At 29.7% G+C, this 17640-nt stretch overlaps 2 protein-coding genes across 11 annotated transcripts in view; one reads left to right on the top strand and one right to left on the bottom strand.

The window, feature by feature from the left end:
- LOC119600257 (F-box/LRR-repeat protein 16) overlaps window positions 1–651 on the bottom strand; it is a 110770-nt gene extending 110119 nt beyond the window's left edge. The window contains exon 1 of the mRNA XM_037950373.1: window positions 489–651. The gene's annotated coding sequence lies outside the window, so the exon portion shown is untranslated. The remainder of the gene's footprint in view (window positions 1–488) is intronic.
- A 1768-nt stretch (window positions 652–2419) lies between these two features.
- Window positions 2420–17536, top strand: LOC119600233 (major facilitator superfamily domain-containing protein 6-A). Of its 10 annotated transcripts, none has more exons than XM_037950338.1 (6): window positions 2420–2545; window positions 3163–3290; window positions 7855–7993; window positions 10660–11479; window positions 12561–13019; window positions 13093–13630. In XM_037950338.1, exons 2-6 carry the CDS (start codon window positions 3227–3229, stop codon window positions 13432–13434), a joined length of 1824 nt encoding a protein of 607 aa, XP_037806266.1. In that variant the 5' UTR covers window positions 2420–2545; window positions 3163–3226; the 3' UTR covers window positions 13435–13630. The 10 variants fall into 10 exon arrangements, with proteins under 10 accessions (XP_037806266.1, XP_037806265.1, XP_037806263.1 ...); XM_037950337.1 differs by having other exon boundaries at window positions 2445–2637; window positions 3166–3290; XM_037950335.1 differs by having other exon boundaries at window positions 2447–2637.
- The last annotated feature ends 104 nt before the right edge of the window (window positions 17537–17640 follow it).

Below are 17640 nucleotides of genomic sequence, written 5' to 3' on the forward strand. Positions count from 1 at the left end.
GAAAAAGTTGAAAATGTCTACAAATAATAGTAAAAAGGTAAGTTTAAGCTGAAAGTTTAGCTTTAATCCCCTTTTCACGCCCCTCGCCTGCTTGCCTAGACTTTAGTTTACAAGTTAAACTTCAAAACCTTTAGATTTTCAAAAGAAAAGGATTAATTTTTTGTTAAAATGCTGAATATTTTAGAATTTTCTCTCCCACCTTACAAAATTTTTAGGAAAGAGTTTTAGTAGCAGCTAAACAAGAAAATTTATAAATTTTATAAAATTTTTAATGTTTGAGTAGTTCTTTTCCCTTATAGCCCCCACCACAAGCTACCTCTATGTTTTACTATGTATATAAACATTTTCCAGCTTTAGCAACCTGTTTTTAAACTAAATTTACTTTAAATTTATAAATAAATTATTGAATATCGTGTTGAAATTTATGTTATTTTAAAAAATTACTAATATTTAATTAATTTTGTTTAATATGTTTTATGTTTATTTACCTTTAAAGTCGCTGTTTACCATTTGCTGTTTGTTATTAAACATTACTCTGCATGTTTAGACACGTTTGTTTCCTTCCTTTTTCTGTTAGTTTCTTTAGCACTTTTTATTGAAAACGTTATTAAAAATCTTTATTTTTAAATAATTTATGTAAAAAATATTAATATTTTGTTATTTTTGTTTAAATTTCAAACAATTTTCATTAATTTTTTAACACTCTTAACTTTTGTAGGTAGCTTTTAAACTTTTTATATTTTATTAAGTTATTTTATTAAAATTTAATAAACATTATTGTTCTATGTTATAATTAATAATATTTTATTATTTTTATATAAATTTTATGCCATTTTCTTTAATTTTTTAAATTTATTTACATTTTCTTTGCTTTTGTTTAGTTTTTTTGCCGGCCACTGTTAAACTTTACATTGTCTGTTTATAAACATTAAACGCTGTTAATTTCTTTGTAGTTTTTAATAACATTTTTATTAAAATTAAGTTAAAAATTAACTTATTTGTTTATTTTTATTAAAATTATTCATATTTTATTATTTCTGTTTTAACTTTATACATTTTTCTTTCATATTTTACATTTCTTTAACTTCGCTTAGCTGCTGTCAAACTTTTCTATGTCTCTTTTGTAAACACTTTTCTTTTTATTCTGTTAAGTATTTTTTTAATGAAGCTAAAAATTATTAAATATTTTTGTTACATTTTAATATTTATTTATTTTGTTATAAATTTTTAATCGTTTTCTTAATTTTTTTAACACTTTTCAAAGTTTGTTTATTCATTTGTTCTCCGCTGTTAAGCAGGCCTTTGGCTGTTTGCAAACATTTGCTTCTTCTTGTTACTTTTAAGTTTACAAAGTATTTTTTAACATAAAACTAAAATTTATTCATTATTTTTATTATTTTTTAATAAATATTAATAATATTGCTCTATTTTGTTTTCAATTTTCAACATTTTTCTTTATTTTTTAACACTTTTCAAAGTTTGTTTACCTTTTTGTTGGCCGCTGTTAAACACTTGCTTCTTTTTGTTATTTTTAAGTTTATAAAGGATGTGTTTACTAAACATTTATAATTTTTACTATTATTAACTATTAAACTTTATTATTTTCTTATTTTTGTTTAAATTTAATATCATTATATTGATTTTTTACTACACCTTTAAACTTTTGATTACCTTTTACTGGTTGCTGTTAATATTGTTTGGTTTGTATGTAAACATATGCTTCTTCTTGTTACTCTTAATTGTTTAAAGAATTTTTTTATTTTTTTTTACCAAAAAATTGATAATTTTTATTATTATTATGTATAAATTTAGTTATTTTTAAAGTTTTCTTTGATTTTTTACTATCTGCTGCAGTTTTTGTTGCATTCTGTTTTGCTTTGTTGCGGTCTGCTTCGTTTTGTTTGCTTTTATGGCGCTTTATAAACTGATGCTTCTTCTTGTTAATTTTAATTGCAACAAGAATTTGTTTATTAAAAACCAAAAAATTATTAATTTTTAAATAAATTTTATGAATTTAACACTTTTGTTTAAATTTTTTAACACTTTTGTTTATTTTTCATTAACTTTTGCTTTATTATTTAGCTTTCACATGTTGCTGTTATATTTCTCTTTGTATATGTTAATACTAGCTGCTTCTTGTTTATTTTAACAAAGAATTTATTAAAAAACTGAAGATTTATGCTTTTTATAGTTAAATAACTTGTAAATTTAATAATTTTTGTTATAATTTTACTATTATTTGGCAGTATACATTGTTGTGTTCACCTTTTGTCTGTTAAGCTAAAAATTAGCTTGTTGCTGGTATTTTGGCGGTCTTTAATTTCTGGCATCTCTTGTTGTACCTCTAATAAAGTTCTCTTTCTCTCTCAAGTGTTATTTTATTCTATGGTGAATTTCCTCTTGCACTGACTTGTCAAAAGCAAAATCATTCAGTTGTTTTTTATTGAGAAGACTTATTAAACGTAAACCTTTTTTTATAACTAATTTATTGTACAAAAAAAAAAATAAAATAAAATGTGTTTTACTTAAAAAATAATATAAAAAAGTAAATTTTATTTAATAACATTTAAAAAAAATATGAAAAATATTATTAATTAACCAAAAAAGCCGCAAAAACAAAAGCTTGCTTATGCATTAGTGAGTAAAAATGGAAAAAAGAAAAACAACAACTATCAGCGCAGCACATTTCTAAGAATAATTACGCCAGAAACATGTTTTTAGCAATTAAATAATTAAAATGAAATTATTATAACAAAAAACACATACAATTTTTAAGAAAAGTAAAATATTTTTTAACTCTGCCTTAAATTTTTAAGCTTTTTTTGTTCTTTATCAAGTGTTTGTGTATATAGTTTTTCTTGTTGTGGCATGTTGAAAATCGTAATCACTAAACATCATCATTATTATTATTGTTGTTGTTGTTGTAGTAGTTTTACATGCCGTCGTCAAAATTGACCCCGTAATTATTATTTAGTTGGAAAAAAAGTGCAAAATTATTTAAATTTTTTTGTTGTTGCTTAGTTTTTTTGTAATTATAACGCTGCTCCAGCTCTGCTGCTGCTTTTTCACAGCAGATGTCAATATTTACATTTTTACTCGCCTAATAACGGTATTTATTAAATAATTTCCTCTAAGCAAAAACAAAAAAATTTGTAAACACAGCAGAATTCTAAAGGAAAACAATAACATTTAAAAATACCAACACAAAACCCTATAAGACTTAAAAATGAGACCAAAAATCGACAAGGATTTACTGCCTATGAAGGCTCATTATTTTTTATTTAATGCTGGTAAGTGTTTTTTTAATAAATTATAAATTTTTATAGATTTTTTTTAATCATTAAGGCAAAGTCTATTTTCTAATAAAAACAAAAACAACAAGTGTTTAACAGATTAGGGAAGTATTGGGTACCTTCTTTCAGTGTAAACGTACCTTTTTAAAACTTTCAATATTTTTAAATTAATAGCAAATTATTAAATTTAAAAAAGTTTAAGCGGAATCATAAAGTTTGTTAAAAACTATCAAAATTATTTAATAGCTCTTAAAAGTAACATTTATTTGCTTCCTTCTTTTGATACCAATTTCACCATTTATTTTTCTATTATTAAAGATAACCCAACAAGTTACTAACTATAACCCACTTTATCTTTAATAACTTTTAACTAAATTATTTTTTTTTTTATATATTCTCTCCATATTTTTATTGTTTTCATTTATTTTGTTGTTGTTTTTTAATTGCATTTATAAATTTGAAAGCAAAACTAGAAAAAACTTTTAGAACTTGATAACGACAGTGGCGTTATTTTCAAAACACTTTAAATTTTTCAATAATGTGGGTGGTTTATGCCTCATCAAATTATGAATATTTATAAATAGAGTAAATTCTTAGCATAGTTTTCTATTTACTTGTTAAAAATATATAAAATCTTTTTTAAAAGTTTATCTTTTTAATAACAGATTATGTTTTTTAAAAGAATAAGCTAATCTTATCTTAGAATAATAAAAATAAAACCATAAATTTTTAAAACAATTAAAAATTCTATTAAAACAAGGAAATTTTCCAAAAACCTATTTCATTTTCACTTATAAATAAGCAAAAATTTATGTAAAACTAGAACTGAACTAGAACTGAACAAAATTTTAACTAGATTTGAACTAGAACTGAACTAGAACTGAACTAGAACTGAACTAGAACTGAGCTAGAACTGAGCTAGAACTGAACTAGAACTGAACTAGAACAGAACTAGAACTGAACTAGAACTGAACTAGAACTGAACTAGAACTGAACTAGAACTGAACTAGAACTGAACTAGAACTGAACTAGAACTGAACTAGAACTGAACTGGAACTGAACTAGAACTGAACTAGAACTTGAACTGAACTAGAACTAAACTAGAACTGAACTGAACTAGAACTGAACTAGAACTGAACTAGAACTGAACTAGAACTGAACTAGAACTGAACTAGAACTGAACTAGAACTGAACTAGAACTGAACTAGAACTGAACTAGAACTGAACTAGAACTGAACTAGAACTGAACTAGAACTGAACTAGAACTGAACTAGAACTGAACTACAACTGAACTACAACTGAACTAGAACTGAACTACAACTGAACTACAACTGAACTAGAACTGAAATAGAACTGAACTAGAACTGAACTAGAACTAACTAGAACTGAACTAGAACTGAACTAGAACTGAACTGAACTAGAACTGAACTAGAACTGAACTAGAACTGAACTAGAACTGAACTAGAACTGAACTAGAACTGAACTAGAACTGAACTAGAACTGAACTAGAACTGAACTAGAACTGAACTATAACAGAACTAGAACTGAACTGGAACTGAACTAGAACTGAACTAGAACTGAACTAGAACTGAACTAGAACTGAACTAGAACTGAACTGGAACTGAACTAGAACTGAACTAGAACTAAACTAGAACTGAACTGAACTAGAACTGAACTAGAACTAGAACTGAACTAGAACTGAACTAGAACTGAACTAGAACTGAACTAGAACTGAACTAGAACTGAACTAGAACTAGAACTAGAACTAGAACTAGAACTGAACTAGAAACTGAACTAGAACTGAACTAGAACTGAACTAGAACTGAACTAGAACTGAACTAGAACTGAACTAGAACTGAACTAGAACTGAACTAGAACTGAACTAGAACTGAACTAGAACTGAACTAGAAATGAAATAGAACTAAACTAGAACTGAACTAGAACTGAACTAGAACTGAACTAGAACTGAACTAGAACTGAACTAGAACTGAACAAGAACTGAACTAGAACTGAACTAGAACTGAACTAGAACTGAACTAGAACTGAACTAGAACTGAACTAGAACTGAACTAGAACTGAACTAGAACTGAAATAGAACTGAACTAGAACTGAACTAGATTTGAACTAGAACTGAACTAGATTTTAACTAGATTTGAACTAGAACGGAACTAGAAATGAACTAGAACTGAACTAGAACTGAACTAGAACTGAACTAGAACTGAACTAGAACTGAACTAGAACTGAACTAGAACTGAACTAGAACTGAACTATAACTGAACTAGAACTGAACTAGAACTGAACTAGAACTGAACTAGAACTGAACTAGAAACTGAACTAGAACTGAACTAGAACTGAACTAGAACTGAACTAGAACTGAACTAGTACTGAACTAGAACTGAACTAGAACTAAACTAGAACTGAACTAGAACTGAACTAGAACTGAACTAGAACTGAACTAGAACTGAACTAGAACTGAACTAGAACTAGAACTGAACTAGAACTGAACTAGATTTGAACTGGAACTGAACTAGAACCGAACTAGAACTGAACTAGAACTGAACTAGAACTGAACTAGAACTGAACTAGAACTGAACTAGAACTGAACTAGAACTGAACTAGAACTGAACTAGAACTGATCTAGAACTGAACTAGAACTGAACTAGAACTGAACTAGAACTGAACTAGAACTGAGCTAGAACTGAACTAGAACTGAACTAGAACTGAACTAGAACTGAACTAGAACTGAACTAGAACTGAACTAGAACTGAAGTAGAACTGAACTAGAACTGAACTAGAACTGAACTAGAACTGAACTAGAAACTGAACTAGAACTGAACTAGAAATGAACTAGAACTGAACTAGAACTGAACTAGAACTGAACTAGAACTGAACTAGAACTGAACTAGAACTAGAACTGAACTAGAACTGAACTAGAACTGAATTAGAACAGAACTAGAACTGAACTAGGACTGAACTAGAACTGAACTAGAACTGAACTAGAACTGAACTAGAACTGAACTAGAACTGAACTAGAACTGAACTAGAACTAACTTGAACTGAACTAGAACTGAACTAGAACTGAACAAGAACTGAACTAGAACTGAACTAGAACTGAACTAGAACTGAAATAGAACTGAACTAGAACTGAACTAGAACTGAACTAGAACTGAACTAGAACTGAACTAGAAGTGAACTAGAACTGAACTAGAACTGAATTAGAACTGAACCAGAACTGAACTAGAACTGAACTAGAACTGAACTAGAACTGTACTAGAACTGAACCAGAACTGAACTAGAACTGAACTAGAATTGAACTAGAACTGAAATAGAACTGAACTAGAACCGAACTAGAACTAACTTGAACTGAACTAGAACTGACCTTGAATTGAAGTAGAACTGAACTAATACTGAATACAATTGAACATAAAGTGTTTATTTAGGATAGTATTCTATTAAAAATGTTTTTGTCTTTAAAGTTTTCTATACCAAATTGTTTTTTGTAGAATTATTTATAGAAAATTTTGCTTTTTAATCAGTTTTTATTTTTTTGCTCTGTTTTCCCCAGAGTATCTTATCATTTAGCAGTATGGCATTAAATTGCAAGTCTTTAAGCTTATAAAATAAAATTATTAAAATTATCATTAACCTTTTAATAATTAAACTGACATATTTATGCATGTTCTTTTTTATTAATTGTATTAAAAGGTTTTTTTGTGCATTGAACTAAATTATACTCTTAAACAATTATTCAAATGATTATTTTTATAACAATTTATAAGCAAATATTATTAAACATAAATATTTGAATAAATAGTTATTTATTTACACTTTTTATTCTATTTCTTAACTAAAAGTCACATGTCTTAAAAACTCAAGTTTAATTATTGTTTACTTTAAAAACGCTTAAGTAAATATTAGCTTTCTATGAATTTATGGCAAACAAATTGTTGCTTTACTAAATGTTTATTATTTATAATTGGGCCATATATTTGATTTAATGGACCATGTCAAGTTACACCTCAATAACAGGTGTTAAAATTTGAAATTTATATTGAAAGAGCAGCATATTTTTTAAGATGATTGATTTGTTTTCCTGTTTTTAATAAAGCTGTCTTCTTCTATGACTCATAGATTATTTTTATTTAATTAAAAAGTGTAAAATTTGAATAGTTTTTAACAAATATTTAAATAACATTTTTTAAGTTTTTTTTTTTAAGCTCTTGCTGACATTTTCTTTAATTAACATGATTTCTTCTGCTTGATTGTTTTATTACTTCCCTTTTTTTACTTTAACTGTCACAAAGCATTTTGTATATTTAAATAAATGTTTAATTTAAATGATAACAAAACTAGAAATCTCTCTCTCTGTATAATGAAATTGAATATTTGCTTTTATGAGATTTTGTTATGGTTTCTATTTGCCTCCTTGTAATCTATTATTTGTTTTAGAGGTTTTAGTTTAATAATAACGAATTATTTTATTTACTTGTCTTTTTCATTATTTATAATTGTTATTTTAGTAATTGCTATCTAGTAAATGTTTTATTTTATTTATTTTTAGGTACTGCACCTGTTGTACCATTTATGCCAACATTGGCTAAACAATTAGGCTATTCCAGTGTGGTGGTGGGCACAATGTATACAATATTGCCTATAATAGGCATGTTAGCAAAACCAATATTTGGTTTTATAGCAGATCGGTAAGTAAAGGAAAAAGAAATGAACTAGAACTAAAAAAGGACCGAATTAGAAATGAACTGGAAATGAAATGAACTAGAACTGAACTCGAACTGAACTAGAACTGAACTAGAACTGAACTAACTGACTAGAACTGAACTAGAACTGAACTAGAACTGAAACTAGAACTGAACTAGAACTGAACTAGAACTGAACTAGAACTGAACTAGAACTGAACTAGAACTGAACTAGAACTGAACTAGAACTGAACTAGAACTGAACTAGAACTGAACTAGAACTGAACTAGAACTGAACTAGAACTGAACTAGAACTGAACTAGAACTGAACTAGAACTGAACTAGAACTGAACTAGAACTGAACTAGAACTGAACTAGAACTGAACTAGAACTGAACTAGAACTGAACTAGAACTGAACTAGAACTGAACTAGAACTGAACTAGAACTGAACTAGAACTGAACTAGAACTGAACTAGAACTGAACTAGAACTGAACTAGAACTGAACTAGAACTGACTAGCTAGAACTGAACTAGAACTGAACTAGAACTGAACTAGAACTGAACTAGAACTGAACTAGAACTGAACTAGAACTAAACGAACTGAACTAGAACTGAACTAGAAGAAGAACTAGAACTAGAACTGAACTAGAACTGAACTAGAACTGAACTGAACTAGAAACTAGAACTGAACTAGAACTGAACTAGAACTGAACTAGAACTGAACTAGAACTGAACTAGAACTGAACTAGAACTGAACTAGAACTGAACTAGAACTGAACTAGAACTGACTAGAACTGAACTAAACTGAACTAGAACTAGAACTGGAACTAGAACTGAACTAGACTGAACTAGAACTGAACTAGACTGACTAGAACTGAACTAGAACTGAACTAGACTGAACTAGAACTGAACTAGAACTGAACTAGAAAACTGAACTAGAACTGAACTAGAACTGAACTAGAACTGAACTAGAACTGAACTAGAACTGAACTAAACGACTAGAACTGAACTAGAACTGACTAGACTTAACTAGAACTGAATATAACTGAACTAGAAACTAACTAGAACTGAACTAGAACTGAACTAGACTAGAACTGAACTAGAACTGAACTAGAACTGAACTAGAACTGACTAACTGAAACTAGAACTGAACTAGAATAACTGACTAGAACTGAACTAGAACACTAGAACTAGAACTGACTAGAACTGAACTAGAACTGAACTAAACTGACTAGAACTGAACTAGAACTGAAACTAGAACTGAAACTAGAACTGAACTAGAACTGAACTAGAACTGAACTAGAACTGACTAGAACTGAACTAGACTGAACTAGACTGAACTAGAACTGAAACTAGAACTGAACTAGAACTGAACTAGAACTGAACTAGAACTGAACTAGAACTGAACTAGAACTGAACTAGAACTGAACTAGAACTGAACTAGAACTGAACTAGAACTGAACTAGAACTGAACTAGAACTGAACTAGAACTGAACTAGAACTGAACTAGAACTGAACTAGAACTGAACTAAACTGAACTAGAACTGAACTAGAACTGAACTAGAACTGAACTAGAACTGAACTAGAACTGAACTAGAACTGAACTAGAACTGAACTAGAACTGAACTAGAACTGAACTAGAACTGAACTGAACTAGAACTGAACTAGAACTGAACTAGAACTAGAACTGAACTAGAACTGAACTAGAACTGAACTAGAACTGAACTAGAACTGAACTAGAACTGAACTAGAACTGAATTAGAACTGAACTAGAACTGAACTAGAACTGAACTAGAACTGAACTAGAACTGAACTAGAACTGAACTAGAACTGAACTAGAACTGAACTAAACTGAACTAGAACTGAACTAGAACTGAACTAGAACTGAACTAGAACTGAACTGAACTAGAACTGAACTAGAACTGAACTAGAACTGAACTAGAACTGAACTAGAACTGAACTAGAACTGAACTAGAACTGAACTAGAACTGAACTAGAAAGAACTGAACTAAACTGAACTAGAACTGAACTAGAACTGAACTAGAACTGAACTAGAACTGAACTAGAACTGAACTAGAACTGAACTAGAACTGAACTAGAACTGAACTGAACTGAACTGAACTAGAACTGAACTAGAACTGAACTAGAACTAGAACTGAACTAGAACTGAACTAGAACTGAACTAGAACTGAACTAGAACTGAACTAGAACTGAACTAGAACTGAACTAGAACTGAACTAGAACTGAACTAGAACTGAACTAGAACTGAACTAGAACTGAACTAGAAACTGAACTAGAACTGAACTAGAACTGAACTAGAACTGAACTAGAACTGAACTAGAACTGAACTAGAACTTAGAAAATGAAACATAGAACTGAACTAGAACTGAACTATGAACTGACTAGAATGAACTAGAACTGAACCAGAACTGAACTAGAACTGAACTAAGAACTGAACTAGAACTGTAACTAGAATTAAACTAGAACTGAACTAGAACTAAAACTAGAACTGAACTAGAATTGAATAGAACTGAACTATTTCTGAATTGGAAACTGATTGAAAAATCTAGACAAAAAAACTTCTTGCTAGAAAACTATGTATACAGTCAAGATTTTCTTATGCAAATTATCTCTCTCTCTCTCTCTCTCTCTCTATTTTTCTCTTTTCTAGTTATCAACGTCATCGCATGTTATTTATTATCTCCGAAATTTTAACCGCCATTGCCTTTTTTCTCATCATGTTTACACCCGCCATACCCAAAGAGCCTATAGCTGTAGAATTCCACTGTCATGCCGGTGTAACCGATCTACGTTACTGCTCCGAATTTGATAAATGTATGAATAATGAATTACAAGAACATTATGCCAATCAAACGCTCAACTGCAAACTCCACTGTCAAGCTAAACCTTTTATGTGGGATATAATATGTGAAAATTGGTTAAATAATACAGATTGTACACCAAATACCACCACAACTATGGACATAACCACCTATGTTGATATGGGTCAAATGGAGGTGGAAAATTCCTGTATGTTTTTTATGATACCACATCTCAAAGGATCAATAAATGATAAAAATGTTACTATGTTTTGTCCGAGTAATAAGGAATATTTTAATGCTTCCTGTAGTTTAGATTGTAAAGATGAATATCTTGACAGTAAATTGGGTTTAAGTCCGGTTATTAATAATAAAGCGGCTATGGGTTTATACCAATTCTGGTGGTTCTTTGCTATGTTGATAATATCATGGATCGGCATGGCGGCGGTGGTTAGTATAGGTGATGCTATTTGTTTTGGCATTTTGGGAGAGCGTGCTCATTTGTATGGTAAACAGCGTTTATATGGTTCTGTGGGTTGGGGTATATTTTCCATAATTGCGGGCGTTTTAGTGGATAAAATGTCTAAGGGTGTAGATAAGGATTATACTATAGTATTCTGGATGACTTTGGTGATAATTGCTTTGGATGTGGTGGCTTCCATGAAGTTAAGGGTGAGTTTGAAAAAAAAATATACAATTTGAAGTCTAAACTAGACTATAGACTAGACTATAGACTAGACTATAGATTAGACTAGACTATAGATTAGACTAGACTATAGACTAGACTATAGACTAGACTAGACTATAGACTAGACTAGACTATAAACTAGACTATAGAATAGACTATAGACTGGACTATAGACTAGACTATAGACTAGACTATAGACTAGACTATAGACTAGACTATAGACTAGACTATAGACTAGACTATAGACTAGACTATAGACTAGATATAGACTAGACTATAGACTAGACTATAGACTAGACCATAGACTAGACTATAGACTAGACTATAGACTAGACTATAGACTAGACTATAGACTAGACTATAGACTAGACTATAGACTAGACTATAGACTAGACTATAGACTAGACTATAGACTGGACTATAGACTGGACTATAGACTAGACTATAGACTAGACTATAGACTAGACTATAGACTAGACTATAGACTAGACTATAGACTAGACTATAGACTAGATTATAGACTAGACTATAGACTAGACTATAGACTAGACCATAGACTAGACTATAGACTAGACTATAGACTAGACTATAGACTAGACTATAGACTAGACTATAGACTAGACTATAGACTAGACTAGACTATAGACTAGACTAGACTATAGACTAGACGAGACTATAGACTAGACTAGACTAGACTATAGACTAGACTATAGACTAGACTATAGACTAGACTATAGACTAGACTATAGACTAGACTATAGACTAGACTATAGACTAGACTATAGACTAGACTATAGACTAGACTATAGACTAGACTATAGACAAGACTATAGACTAGACTATAGACTAGACTATAGACTAGACTATAGACTAGACTATAGACTAGACTATATACTTGACTACAGACTAGACTATAGACTAGACTACAGACTAGACTATAGACTAGACTATAGACTAGACTATAGACTAGACTATAGACTAGACTATAGACTAGACTATAGACTAGACTGTAGACTAGACTATAGACTAGACTATATAAGGAAACAAATTCTTTTCTCCCTCTAGCACACACAAACTCATCTTTCTCCCAATATCCTAAAAGATGTTGGTCAAATGTTCCTTTCCGTACGTTGTGTCGTCTTCTTTATATGGTGCGTTTTTATAGGACTCGGTACAGCTTTAATATGGAATTTCCTCTTTTGGCATTTAGAAGAATTGGCCGGCTGTGAAGAGACCTCCATGAAAACTCTACAGGGAGCAGTAATGGCCATACAATGTTTTTGTGGTGAGCTACCGTTTTTCTTTTTTTCCGGTTGGATTTTAAAGAAAATTGGTCACGTCAATGCCATGAGTCTGGTGCTATTCGGTTTTGGAGTACGTTTTATATTATACTCTATGCTGCAAGATCCCTGGTATGTTTTACCCATCGAACTAATGAATGGTATAACATTTGGTTTATTCTATGCCACTATGGCTTCATATGCCAGTATAGTGGCACCGCCAGGGACAGAAACTACTATGCAGGTGAGCTTTTTTACTTAAACAGAACTTGTCTTAGAAGAAAGTATTTATAAAATGTTTTCTTTTATGTTTTCAGGGTCTGGTGGGTGCTATTTTCGAAGGTGTGGGCGTATCCATGGGCAGCTTTATAGGCGGTTTACTATTTGAATCGGTGGGCCCTGGCCATACCTTTGAAATCTTTGGTGTTAGTGCCTTTATAGCCTTTATTGTACATGTTTGTTTGCAAATGTATTTGCAACGTCATCACGCTAGTTCAGATAGTGATAATGGTAAGCAAATTCTTCCTGATAGTAATACCAATGAGTCTTTAACTATTAAACCTTTAAATGACAATAATGATCTTAATTATACACAAGATATTTTAAACCCAGACAATGCTCCGGCAGCTAAATTTACACAAGTTGATTTAAATTCTTAAGTTTTTCTTTTAAAGCTTTAGGTTTTGTTTATGTTATTTTTCCGTAATTACCAGAAGTTAGTTTTAAACAAAACTTTAATAAACAGCATATTTTGTTTATTAAGCAATATTTTTTCTCTATTGTATACTTGCCCTTGTACTATTAAGTTTTAAATATGATTAGTTTTTTTTTTAATATTTTATTATTGTTCAAATAAACCTCTTTTTTTGTAAAAAAAAAATAAATATTATACACAAATTTTTTTAAATAGCTCTCAAATAACCATTTTATGACAATGATAAACACTTTCAGTTTTTATCAATTGTAAAGCTAGGAAAACATTGTTGCAATCTTATACTTAATAACAACAACATTCCTATATACATGTCTGCAACGGGCAATGCATTTTGTTATTTGTTAAATAAAGAGATATAAATTTGATTATAGAAGTGAATTTTTGTTGTAGACACAAAGAAAATTGTACAATTTTTTAAATATTCATAAAATGTTAAAAAGAGTTTTACAATAAATTTTGTTATATGAGTGTAATAACCCTAATTTTATCTTAAACAACATGTTGGAAAAGGCTTAAAGAAACACTTCATAGACTGATGTACAGTCCAGACTATAAATTAGACTATAATCTAGATTATAGTTCACACTATAGAACTGAACTAGAACTGAACTAGAACTGAACTAGAACTGAACTAGAACTGAACTAGAACTGAACTAGAACTGAACTAGAACTGAACTAGAACTGAACTAGAACTGAACTAGAACTGAACTAGAACTGAACTAGAACTGAACTAGAACTGAACTAGAACTGAACTAGAACTGAACTAGAACTGAACTAGAACTGAACTGAACTAACTACTAGAACTGAACTAGAACTGAACTAGAACTGAACTAGAACTGAACTAGAACTGAACTAGAACTGAACTAGAACTGAACTAGAACTGAACTAGAACTAGAACTAGAACTGAACTAGAACTAGAACTGAACTAGAACTGAACTAGAACTGAACTAGAACTGAACTAGAACTGAACTAGAACTGAACTAGAACTGAACTAGAACTAAACTAGAACTGAACTAGAACTGAACTAGAACTGAACTAGAACTGAACTAGAACTGAACTGGAACTAGAACTGAACTGGAACTAGAACTGAACTAGAACTGAACTAGAACTGAACTAGAACTGAACTAGAACTGAACTAGAAACTGAACTAGAACTGAACTAGAACTGACTGGAACTAGAACTGAACTGGAACTAGAACTGAACTAGAACTGAACTAGAACTGAACTAGAACTGAACTAGACTGAACTAGAACTGAACTAGAACTGAACTAGAACGAACTGAACTAGAACTGAACTAGAACTGAACTAGAACTGAACTAGAACTGAACTGGAACTGAACTAGAACTGAACTAGAACTGAACTAGAACTGAACTAGAACTGAACTAGAACTGAACTAGAACTGAACTAGAACTGAACTAGAATTGAACTAGAACTGAACTAGAACTGAACTAGAACTGAACTAGAACTGAACTAGAACTGAACTAGAACTGAACTGGAACTGAACTAGAACTGAACTAGAACTGAACTAGAACTAAACTAGAACTGAACTAGAACTGAACTAAAACTGAACTAGAACTGAATTAGAACAGAACTAGAACTGAACTAGAACTGAACTAGAACTGAACTAGAACTGAACTAGAACTGAACTAGAATTGAACTAAAACTGAACTAGAACTGAACTAGAACTGGACTAGAACTGAACTAGAACTGAACTAGAACTGAATTAGAACTGAACAGGAACCTTTAAACAAAAACAGAACAGTTTAAGAGAAAGAGATTTTGAAAATCATTGCTGCAAGTTCACATAATCGGAAAACAACAATACTTCGTCTAATACATCGAAATGTTTATCAGAAATCACGTCAAGTCAAATACTTGTACTTTAACCTCAACAATTCTAAAATTTAAGAATTAGATTTAGACTCGAACATCTTATAGATGGCAACATTGATGAGAAGTCGTCTACAAATAAACGGTATTGTCCTCCTTCCCTTAAAGGTGAATGTTTAACAAATCTTATTTAGATAGAATTTGTGTTCCAATTTCTAATATTAAAACAAATAAATGACGATGAAATTTAAAACTAAAACTGTTATTTCATTTATCATCAGAAAGGGATTTTTAAAACATCCCCCGATAAACTTTAAGTAGATAATAAGTTGATAAGTTGATGATTAAATACATATGTATTTTACTTAAATTTGTTGCATGTTAGTTGTTGGAAATATTTTTAGCTATAATTTCATTTTAAACACAATTGTTTTAATTTTTTTATAATTTAGTAGAATTAACGAAGACTTTTGATTCCATAAAACAAGTTTTCAAAAGTCCTTTCATATTTTCTTTTTTTAAACTTTAACTTTTTATCATTTACTTCTTTAAAAAACTGTTTAGTTAAGACCCTTTTTATTAGTCAAGACTTATTTATATAGAAAACTGTTTAGTGAAGACACTTCTCTTTAGAAAACTGACCAGATAAGGAAATTGTTTTGTTAAGATACTATTATCTAAGAAACTAGTTAGACAAAACACCTTATACATAGAAAATCGTCGAGACCAGTCAACTATCTATAGAAAACTGTACAGATAAGATCGTTTTTTCATACAGAAAACTGTCCAAACTAGTAATCTATTTAGTCAAGACACTTTTCTATAAAAAATTGTTTAGACGAGACACTTAACTATAGAAAAAGGTTCAGGCAGGAGATATTTTAATTGAAAATGGTTTAGTTCAGACACTTTTTAATGGATAACTGTACAGGCAGGAAAAATGTTTAGTCGAGACACTATTCCTTAAGACTCTAGTTGACTAGACAGTTACCTTTTAGTAATAAACTGACTAGATAAGATACGTTTCTATAGAAAATAGTTTAGACAAGACAATTATCTTGAGAAACTGTTTAGTGAAGACACATTTCTATAGAAAACTGTTTAGTCAAGACAACTTTCTGTGGAGAACTAAACAGAAAAGCAAATTTCCTATAGAAAACTGTTAAGTCAAGACAACTTTCTGTAGAGAACTAAGCAGAAAAGCAACTTTCCCATAGAAAACTGTTATGTCAAGACATATAACCATAGAAAACTTGTTATATGAAGACACTTTTCTATAGTAAATGCTCCAAATAAAATATTTTCTATGGGAAACTATTTAGTAAAGACACTTTTTAATAGAAAGCTGTTCAAATAAGGAAACTATTTATTCAAGACACTATTCTTTAAGGCGCTAGTTGGACAGGACAGTTATCTAGCAGATAAAATATGTTTCTAAAGAACTAGACAGTTTTTTAGACAATCTTCTGAAACTGTTTAGTCAAGACACCTTTTCTAAAGAAAATTGTTTAGTCAAGACTCTTTCCTAAAGAAAATTATTTAGTCAAGACACCTTTCCTAAAGAAAATTGTTTAGTCAAGACACTTCTCTAAAGAAAATTGTTTAGTCAAGACACTTTTCTAAAGAAAATTGTTTAGTCAAGACATTATTTAGTCAAGACACCTTTCCTAAAGAAAATTGTTTAGTGAAGATACTTTTCTAAAGAATATTGTTTAGTCAAGATACTTTTCTAAAGAAAATTGTTTAGTCAAGACACTTTTCTAAAGAAAATTGTTTAGTCAAGATACTTTTCTAAAGAAAATTGTTTAGTTAAGACATTTCTCTATAGAAAAAATGTTAGTGGAGACACTTTTCTATAGAAAACTCTTTATATATTTAAAATTTTTATGTTAAATTGTAACTAAACTTAAAGCACGTTTATTTTTCTTAAAATTTACTTAATAATTAATTTAACTAAATGTTTTTTCTTTTTATTTATATTTACTTTTAAAGTAACTAACAATTTTTTTTTTATTAAGTTTTTCTTTAATTTTAATTATTTGTTTTTAATTTTAGGAACCGTTAAATATTTAGCGCCTACTGATGCCATGCATATGCTTAACGATCAAGAATATATAATAACGTAGATGTATGCGTGTGTAAATGTTTGGATGTGGACTGTGTTATTTTAAAAACTTTTTTCTTTTTCATTTTTTAAAATTTTTATTGTGTAGAAGGTATTATTATTATTATTTCCATTTTATTGAGAACAAAAATTAATTGCGGGGATTTAATTGAAATTATTATTAAAACACTAGAAAACAAAAAGCATGTATTTTATA

This window comes from Lucilia sericata, unplaced genomic scaffold (assembly GCF_015586225.1).
Source record: "Lucilia sericata isolate MDLA Ls3-8-SP2 unplaced genomic scaffold, ASM1558622v1 Contig000108F_arrow, whole genome shotgun sequence".
NCBI lineage: Eukaryota > Metazoa > Arthropoda > Insecta > Diptera > Calliphoridae > Lucilia > Lucilia sericata.

Bases quoted from the DNA above. Each gene is read 5' to 3' on its own strand.
- LOC119600233 (XM_037950338.1), top strand. From the start codon at position 3,227: ATGAGACCAAAAATCGACAAGGATTTACTGCCTATGAAGGCTCATTAT. The intron at 7,994-10,659 runs GTAAGTAAAGGA...TCTCTTTTCTAG, and splicing joins TTTGGTTTTATAGCAGATCG to TTATCAACGTCATCGCATGT. The intron at 13,020-13,092 runs GTGAGCTTTTTT...TTATGTTTTCAG, and splicing joins GGACAGAAACTACTATGCAG to GGTCTGGTGGGTGCTATTTT.